The sequence below is a fragment of the Dreissena polymorpha genome, chromosome 5 (assembly GCF_020536995.1).
Source record: "Dreissena polymorpha isolate Duluth1 chromosome 5, UMN_Dpol_1.0, whole genome shotgun sequence".
Taxonomy (NCBI): domain Eukaryota; kingdom Metazoa; phylum Mollusca; class Bivalvia; order Myida; family Dreissenidae; genus Dreissena; species Dreissena polymorpha.
In genome coordinates this window covers 26,090,523-26,100,597 of record NC_068359.1, presented here as the reverse complement: position 1 = coordinate 26,100,597, position 10,075 = coordinate 26,090,523, and the positions used below count along the sequence as shown (strand labels likewise).

Genomic DNA, 10,075 nt, shown 5'->3' with positions numbered 1-10,075 from the left:
ATGAACATGTTATAAACACTCTATTATTTGAAGTTGGAATAACACTTTAACCTTATAATAAACTGTGTTTTTTGCAACAATTCTTTATTATGCAGTTTTTGTGTTGTATTTATTAATATTGACATTTTTTGTAAAATAGGCAACTGCTTATAGAAATGCAGCATTTTAATCATTTAACTCTACCTTAAAGGTTGTATGTACTTAAAATTAAAATAAATCGAGAAAAATAGAAACCATGTCAATGCATTCATGAACACAATGTAAAAATGATGAAAACAATCATAAAACAGTGCTTATTAAATTAACAGTTTTGACAGAAAGTATAAACATACATAAAGATAGTAAAAAACAAAGTTATGTGTGCAAAATCAGCAAAATTATATCCAGTCCAAGTAAATTAGTTTGATGTCTTATTCCAAGTTTAAGTAAAAAAGTGTATAGTATAACAAACATAAAACAATGAAGTTGAATGAACATAACCATCTTGTTATCATGCTGTGAATCTAGAATGACATCGCTGAAAATTCAATTATGGTTTCAATAACAAAATAAAGTATGTGTCAGTCTACAACTCTACATGGGCCATTCAGGTGCTTGAACTAAGCAGCCTATTTTGAACGCTTTTAATACACATGTTCAACAAATTCTTTCTATCAAGCAATGACGTTCATTTCCTCTGCTTAAAAGTTACATCTCTTAAAGTTATTTAATGTCTTCTAAAAAGCAAGTGTTGTCTAATTCTTAAAAATAATGTGATTTACATGCCCTGTTTTTAGGTTATGTCATATTCTTTCCCTTATAGTATTCATTTATTGCTCCTGCTTCAGAGTAATGTAATTATTTGCCCTACATCATAGTAAACAAAGTAGATGTAATGTCATTTATTTGCCCTACATAAAAGTAAACATAGTAGATGTAATGTCATTTATTTGCCCTACATAAAAGTAAACATAGTAGATGTAATGTCATTTATTTGCCCTACATAAAAGTAAACATAGTAGATGTAATGTCATTTATTTGCCCTACATAAAAGTAAACATAGTAGATGTAATGTCATTTATTTCTGCAGTTTTCTTGTTATTTCATTTTCGTGTAGATATTTCTGTCAGGAATAGGATTTCTTATTATTTTGTGCTGGTGTTGATGCTTCTTACAGGGTTTGCATGCGGTTTCCATGACAACAACTCCTTGGCCTGGACCCGTGGTGTGGGCTCACTCAGTGTTGTGGCTTGTGGTTGGGGGGACACCTGTAATAGTTATGTCAGGGGTTAAAAGTATCACATTTTTATTAAATTATTTTGTGCTTTGCCTTAAAATGTTTCAAAATTAACCCTTTACCACTTATATACATATTTTCACGCATTTGTATTCCCTTGAAAAGTAACATTTAATTGAAGACCTTTCTTACTAGATTCAAGTTTTTAAGGCTTCATTTCCAACCCTTAGATACTAATGAGCAGCAAACAGCATAAAACCTGAACAGACTGCTAGTTACTCACAGGCTGTTCTGATTTTATGCTGTTTGCACATAGCTATTTTCACTTTGCTTCTGAGTGGGAAATGGTTAAATAATGAAATGCCCTCAATTCCCAGCAGTTTGGTTGGTGGCAGGTCAAGGTAACTTGTGCTTGTAAGATGAATTTATTTGTAACACTTTATTAGTACTACTACTATGCACTTTGGTAAATAAGTTACACATGACATAGGAAGAGGGCGCATTTTGATTTTGAGGTCACCAGGTGAGATGTCACCCAAGGTCACACAAGCTTGTATAAAGAACTTGGTTTCTGCATGTTATCCAAGCAATCCTTGACCTATGATCATTTAAATTGGTGTAATGTTTGGGATTTTTGGTGGAAAGAATGAAGCCTAATGATTTTGAGGTCAATAGGCCAAGGTCAAAGTTGCAGGAGCTGTTAATGATTCCACACAACATTTTGAACATGAGCAGTGCAATCATCAAAATCCAGTTAAGGCGGAAAGTGTCGTCTCTGATTAGTCTGTTCGGACTGCACAGGCTAATCTGGGACAACACTTTATGCACATGCATTAAAACCCCTTTTCACAGAGCAAGGCTAAAATGTTTTACCTATGGTAATCTTAATTGTTATGCTGGTTACTTGGCGGGAAAAAAAGATGCCGAAAGGTTTTTAAGTTCACAGGTCAAATATCATGAGCCTGTAACATGAGAATTGTTTCCATGCCATATCTAGAGAATGTTCTGGATCATATAAATTAGATTTCTCATTAGTCTTGTCAAAGGATGACCCGAAATGATCTACATTTACAAACATGTCTCGTCTTTAGTGGTATTGTGACAGTTTAGGTGACCTTTTTATCAACAACAGATATTCATGATAATTTGTCTTCACAGAATGTATACTAAGAATACATAAAAAAGATTGGGTCACAGGCCTTACTTTATTTGGTTAAATTTGCAATTACATGAGATTGACATGAACTTATGCACTTTAACCGCTATATTTGTGCTCATATAAAAACAAAATATATTAATTTATAAATAAAAGTTGAAAAAAATGAACATTAAGGTCAGATGTAAGATAAAATGCAACAGTTAAAATTGGTTGAAAGCAATATAAAGATTTAGTACACATGGTACAAGTTTTCACTATGTTCTACCTGTTTTATACCCGTATTATACCTGTAACTTTGATGCGACCTATAAGACTGAGAACAATCTTGCTGCGTTGTGTTTCATTGACATTTTGGATATTTTAATTGTTATAGAATCAAATTACAGAATGTGCCAACTTATTTGAATACATTCATCTAATGTATAATTATGTTCTTATCATAAAACAAGAATAACATATACAGGTCACAGCACTATTAGTGTAATTAAACTTAATAAATGATCTCTAGCTAGCTGGTCATGTGTCACAAAATTCAGCCATTCAACAGTCTAACATGGAAGTTTAGAAATTAATCCACACAAAATTAAATAGTTGTCAAATCATTTAAAGGTACCATAGAGCATTCAAATGAAACCATTAACTGCAAGTATCACTGTAAAGTTCATAGAAATCCAAAATTGTGTGTCTTTAATTATTTGTCATTGATAATTTTGGATATCAAATGGTTCTCTGTTGTACATTCCCTATGGTGACCATCTTCAAATGACATCTCCTTAACCTGCTGGCTGATTTTCATCAGGAATTATTCCTGTGTGACTGTCTTTATTATGCCCGAGACTTTTTTGCACAACACCCAGGCCCTTATGTCAAGGTTACAGAACACTTTAAGGTCAAAGGTCAAAACAAAGTCTTAAGCATAATAATGATTTTAAAAATAAGTAAGAAGCAATCTGAGATGAGTGATTCACATAATAGCAAAGTTCCTGGGTCAAAGGTCAAGGTCACAATTGGAGGTCACAGGTGTAATAGAAGCAGCCAATGGAGACTTAGTTCATTATATACCTGAAAAATACTTATTGACATATCTTTCCATATGATTGTGACTATTTCACTCTTATTTACTTTATTGTAATCATATTTAACTCCAAACTGCAATGGGCTCACAATAGTGATGAATGCCTCGTGGTTCTACACATCGTAATATGAAGCAAGCTGTAACTAGAAATGGCGCGGCAGAGGCCGACGCGTATCCCCACGCCCAATGTTTGACCTAGGTGTGCCCCAGGGTTGGTAATGGGGCCATGCATAGCTGAGATTGACCGTATTGTCATAAGAGAAGTTCATCATCAATTAGAAGTGAATTGGTGTAGAAATGAAGAAGTTATAGTAAAAGGCAATTTTGGGTGGGTGTGACATATGTGGGCAGGGCGCCCCAGGGTTGGTAATTGTGCCATGCATAGTTGAGATTGACCGTATTGTCATAAGAGAAGTTCAGTATCAATTTGAAGTGAATCGGTGTAGAAATGAAGAAATTATAGTAAAAGGCAATTTTGGGCGGGTGTGGTCTATGTGGGCGGGGCCCCAGGGTTGGTAATGGGGCCATGCATAGTTGAGATTGACCGTATTGTCATAAGAGAGGTTCAGTATCAATTTGAAGTGAATCGGTGTAGAAATGAAGAAATTATAGTAAAAGGCAATTTTGGGTGGGTGTGGTCTATGTGGGCGGGGCGCCCCAGGGTTGGTAATGGGGCCATGCATAGTTGAGATTGACTGTATTGTCATAAGAGAAGTTCAATATCAATTTGAAGTGAATCGGTGTAGAAATGAAGAAATTATAGTAAAGGCAATTTTGGGTGGGTGTGGTCTATGTGGGCGGGGCCCCAGGGTTGGTTATGGGGCCATGCATAGTTGAGATTGACCCTAATGTCATAAGAGAAGTTCAGTATCAATTTGAAGTGAATCCGTGTAAAAATGAAAAAATTATAGTAAATGGAAATTTTTGGTGGGTGTGGCCTATGTGGGCGGGGCGCCCCAGGGTTGGGAATGGGGCCATGCATGGTTGAGATTGACCGTATTGTCATAAGAGAGGTCCAGTATCAATTTGAAGTGAATCGGTGTAGAAATAAAGAAGTAAATGTAAAATAACCTAAAAAAATGAGTGATAATTTCTGACGCGGCCCCACCCCAACCGCTATAACTTTTGACCCAGGGGTCAGATCAAAATTCCAAATAGTGCAGGGTCGCACATATGCTCATAGCTACCATGTGTGTAAGTTTCAAGGTTCTAGTGCTTTTAGTGTAGGAGGAGATAGTGGCCAGGACGGACGGACAGACAGACAGACAGACGGACGGATGGACGGACGGACGGCGGAGATAACCACAATATCCCTACCTTTTTTTCAAAAAGCGTGGGGATAATAAACACGTTCAAGATACTCCAAGTTGAAAAAGGGGCATAACTTAAGCTTTTGTTAACACAGGATAAAACAAGATGTGTTTGTGAAACACTATGTCCCCCCCCCAGTATATATTTGACCTTTGACCTGGAAGGATGACCTTGACCTTTCACCACACAAAATGTGCAGCTCCATGAGATACACATGCATGCCAAATATCAAGTTGCTATCTTCAATATTGCAAAAGTTATGGCCAATGTTAAAGTTTGACGCAAACAAACCAACAAACAGACAGGACAAATGTACGAGTCAGACAAGATTGACTGACCATGATGAATCCAATCTTTGTCTTGGTTGCAGGGAGTATGACATATGAATTTAGGAAGTTACTCTTGTTTTACTAATGAATTTTTTTTTCTAAATTTTAACACAAAATATTTTGGGTCAGGGATTATTAAATTGAAACAGATAAACAAAGAAGGCATCAATACCTCTCCATTGGCGATGAAGTTGGTTGTTTTGTTTTTGTGTTCTGTGTAGCATCGTCTTCCATAGTCGTCAAGGTGGTATCTACGGCCATATTCATCTATCTGGTAGTGACGGGGCAGATTTTTGCACGTCTTGGGAGGGTCATATCTGGAAATGGAATTAACCCATTTATGCCTAGTGGAATCTCCCATCCTTCTAAATTGGATCAATTTATTTCCAAAATTAGGGATGTCTAGTATATTTATTTCTATTTTTAGAATATTTCTTACAGAAATTCATTTATGCAAACAGCGCAGACCCTAATGAGATGCCGCATCATGCTGTTTGCCAAGGCTTTTTTTCTAGGTGCTAGGCATAAATGGGCTAAATTCCTCTTCATAGACGTTACAATGTGTTTGGCTTTTACGTGGTCCAACGTTAACATCAAGTAAAATCTCAAGCATTAGAAATAAAATATATGGGCCGTGGTCTGTGAAAAGTGGGTTTAATGCATATGCGTAAAAGTGTCGTCCCAGAATAGCCTGTGCAATCAACACAGGCTAATCCGGGAAGACACTTTCTGCATAAACTGGATTTTTGCTAAGAAGAGACTATCTTTAAACGAAAAATACAATAAAAGCGGAAAGTGTCGTCCCTGATTAGCCTGTGTGGACTGCACAGGCTAATCTGGGACGACACTTTACGCACATGCATTAAACCCCCTTTTCACAGAGCACGGCTTATATATTTATTCAATTTTTTGCTTCAATAGTTACGTTTGTGGCTCTGTTCTTAGTGTTTTCTAATATTTAAACTTGTATGTTTCTAACTGTGAAGGAATATAATACATTTATGCATTAGTTTATAATATAATCAGTATATTTTTAAACCCATGTGATTTTAAAAACATAATTACACAGTAAAAACTTTTTGAAATCATCGTTATCTCTGATTTAGAAGAAATTATGTTATAAATGAATCAAGTTCGTTTGTAACAACCTAAAATCATCCAATTTGTTGTCCACTTCAAGTTTTCTTGAAGATTTATTTTCAAGTACGAGATTGTTAGAATTGCAGCTGATACTTTGTAATAAAAAATGAGGTGAATACATTAATTTAAAATTAGTTTCTCACTTAAAAGATTTATCACCAAATGCTAGTCAAATTAAGACATGTGAGACCATAAAATACATACATCATTATTATTTAGAAATGAGGTGCAATTTACAAAATTTGCACTTTATTTAACATTCAGTGTTTGATAATGGAAGCTAAGTATGATTCAATAATGAATATATTTGAACACCCAGAGGTTTATTGGTTGTTAACATGATGTGATAGGCTGTCATTTGATCACTGCCTGCAGAGTTAAGTGGTTATTGTAGATATGAAAGCAATTTAATAGATTTTTAAAGGGGCAGATACAGAATTGATGGAATATTTAGGTGGAGTCCTTTTAAGTGGCGAAGTAACAATTAATTTAATATTCATCAAAGGTTCTTTTTTATAGGGTGAAATATGTGTAATAACTTCATCTCAGTTTAAACATGTTGTCATCTTTCATGATTCTATATACCAAGAAAAAAAAATTCTGATTTTTACTCAGTCTTATTAATAAATTATTTCTTTAAAAAAAAGATGCAAAATTATAATTTAAGTTAATTTAGGTTTTGATTCAAACTGATTAATAAACATTCTTGTACAATTACCACTTATATTGCAACTTTAAACCAAAGTGGTTCTTAGTATATTCAGTTTAATATTTTTTAAAGCAAATATCACAAACACCTTTAAGTGCCTTTCTCAAAGTGAAGATTGACTGCAAACAGAAACCTTTAAATTAAATATTTAAACAGATTAAAATGCCTTGTGAATTAAACAACCACTCCTGGTGTGAATATTTAGTACAAAAAATAATATGTTTATTCATATGACAAACGGAAAGTTTCAGTTAAAATGTCTTACTGTCTCAAGATTAGAGCTGTGAATGAATACAAGCAGTTTTTTGTTTATACAAGATCAATTAAGACATGTTTTAAACAAAATACACAAACTTAGCGTGTTCCATGGGCTCAAATGCTTTCAGTCAACAGGGTTGGTAGGTAAACGGTAACACATTGACACCTGCTATTATAGAGCAATCTTTCAAGGTTCTTCCAATTGAAAAGTTTATTTCCAAATTAAAATAATTGTGATGTCCAAATAACCTAAGCCTAATTGAATGTTATCCATTATATCTACCGGTACTTAGTGGTTAAGATTAAAAAAACGACTTGTTAGCAAACATATACATTTATCTCTTTATCCTTTGATTTATCCATTTATCCCTTGAGAATTAGTGAATATGACATGTTTATGTGCTAATAATAAAGTATAATTTTCTACTTAAATATATTTTAATCAAATTATAATTTTGGGGCAGAGAACATTGGTAATATTTGCTAATGACTAATAGGACAGAACAGATTTAAATGCACAAATAAAAAAATAATGTTGGTTTAATTTTATATTGAAAAAATCATTACTAAATCAACAGAGCGAAATCACAATTATGACTTGCAAAGTGCATTATTCTATAGAATAGAGCGAACATATAAATAGATTGTATGTGAATTTATTTGTAAAGGATAGCGCTGACTGTAATTTCAAACAAGCTGTGATTTTATTATAATACAAGGGCTGTTTGTAAAACATGCATGCCCCCCATATGGGCTGTCCGTTGTAGTGGCAGCCATTGTGTGAATACGTTTTTTGTGACTGTGACCTTGACCTTTGACCTAGCGACCTGAAAATCAATAGGGGTCATCTGCGAGTCATGATCAATCTATCCATGAAGTTTCATGATCCTAGGCGTATGCATTCTTGAGTTATCATCCGGAAACCATTTTACTATTTCGGGTCACCGTGACCTTGACCTTTGACCTAGTGACCTCAAAATCAATAGGGGTCATCTGCAAGTCATGATCAATCTACCCATGAAGTTTCATGATCCTAGGCATATGGGTTCTTGAGTTATCATTCAAATACCATTTTACTATTTTGGGTCACCGTGACCTTGACCTTTGACCTAGTGACCTCAAAATCAATAGGGGTCATCTGCAAGTCATGATCAATGTACCTATGAAGTTTCATGATCCTAGGCCCAAGCGTTCTTGAGTTATCGTCTGACAACCACCTGGTGGACGGACCGACCGACCGACAGACCGACATGAGCAAAGCAATATACTCCCTTTTCTTCGAAGGGGGGCATAATAAGTAACCAAACTATGATATCACAAGTGACAAAAAAAGAAGGAAATTGGAATTAAAAGCCATCTGTTCCAATGTGCTCTGTCTACCCCTATTTAAACTTTGTCATACCATTCTGATAGATAGCCTATTCCAATATCTGATTTTCTGGGCATGCTCTGTTCACCTGTCAGTCTTTGCACAATAACACCTGCATCCTGTTGTGTTACCTGTCAGACTTTGTACAACAACACCTGCATCCTGCTATGTTACTTGTCAGACTTTGTACAACAAGACCTGCATCCTGCTATGTTACTTGTCATACTTTGTACAACAATGCCTGCATCCTGCTGTGTTACCTGTCAGACTTTGTACCACAACATCTGAATGCTGCTATTTTACTTGTCAGACTTTGTACAATAACACCTGCATCCTGCCATGTTACCTGTCATACTTTGTACAACAACATCTGAATGCTGCTATTTAACTTGTCAAACTTTGTACAACAACACCTGCATCCCGCTATTTTACCTGTCAGACTTTGTATTACAACACCTGCATACTGCCATGTTACCTGTCAGACTTTGTAAAACAACACCTGCATCCTGCTATTTTACCTGTCAGACTTTGTACTACAACACCTGCATACTGCCATGTTACCTGTCAGACTTTGTACTACAACACCTGCATCCTGCTATTTTACCTGTCAGACTTTGTACAGCAACACCTGCATCGTGCTGAGGACCCAGATCCTGATCCAGACTTTCCCCACAGGCAGCTTCTATCGTAAAACCTGCAACACATATAATGTATCTATATAATTATTAATTAATTTCATTTCAATCTTGTACATATCCTTCAGTTAATGTACATTAAATGTAAGTTAAAAGGCCCTGGGGCACATAGTTACAAACCATCTTAGGGAAAACTTAAGGGAACTCCATTAATTCATCAAATTCTGTGATTCTCTGTCTGGTTGATGTTTTTATACATTTTTAAACAAGTAACATTATTATATTTCTAAAATAATAATTATTAAAATGTTTGTAAGTAAAAAAACACACTGGATTTTGCATGGAAAAGAAATCTTACATTTGGCATCCTAGCAAAGCCAATGTTTTTTATTCAACTCTTTTCTTACTAAACTATTCATATTATTCTAAACATTTAAGTTTTGTTAGTAAATACTTAAATTGACATTTTGTAAAAATACACTAATCTGTGAACATTCCTTTCAGGTATTTATTGAAGTCGTCCCTTAAGATTTTGACTTACCCGCACATCTGACCGCACCAGAAGACCACACATGCGAATATCAGGAGAATAAGGAATCCAATCATGACGGCCAGCAGAACGAGTAACCAGGTGGGGAGGCCTGATGAGAAATGAACCAGTTTTGAGATAAAAAAAGAAAGTACTTAACCCATTTATGCCTAGCGTCTAGCAAAAAGGCCTTGGCAAACAGCGTAGACCCAGATGAGACGCCGCATGTCTGTGGCATCTCATCAGGATCTGCGCTGTTTGCTTAAAGGAATTTCTGTAAGAAATATTCTAAATATAGAAATAAATATACTAGACATCCCTAATTTTGAAAATAAATTGATCCAA

General features: G+C 35.1%; 1 protein-coding gene across 5 annotated transcripts in view; it reads right to left on the bottom strand.

Moving 5' to 3' along the window:
* Positions 1–866: 866 nt before the first annotated feature.
* LOC127830998 (uncharacterized) overlaps positions 867–10,075 on the bottom strand; it is an 18,780-nt gene continuing 9,571 nt past the window's right edge. For all 5 annotated transcript variants that reach the window (XM_052355967.1, XM_052355969.1, XM_052355970.1 and 2 more), the window contains exons 5-8: positions 9,743–9,842; positions 9,171–9,260; positions 5,263–5,407; positions 867–1,247 (exon numbers count right to left, since the gene is read on the bottom strand). In XM_052355967.1, the coding sequence (XP_052211927.1) occupies positions 1,125–1,247; positions 5,263–5,407; positions 9,171–9,260; positions 9,743–9,842 (458 nt within the window). In that variant the 3' untranslated portion in view covers positions 867–1,124. The remainder of the gene's footprint in view (positions 1,248–5,262; positions 5,408–9,170; positions 9,261–9,742; positions 9,843–10,075) is intronic.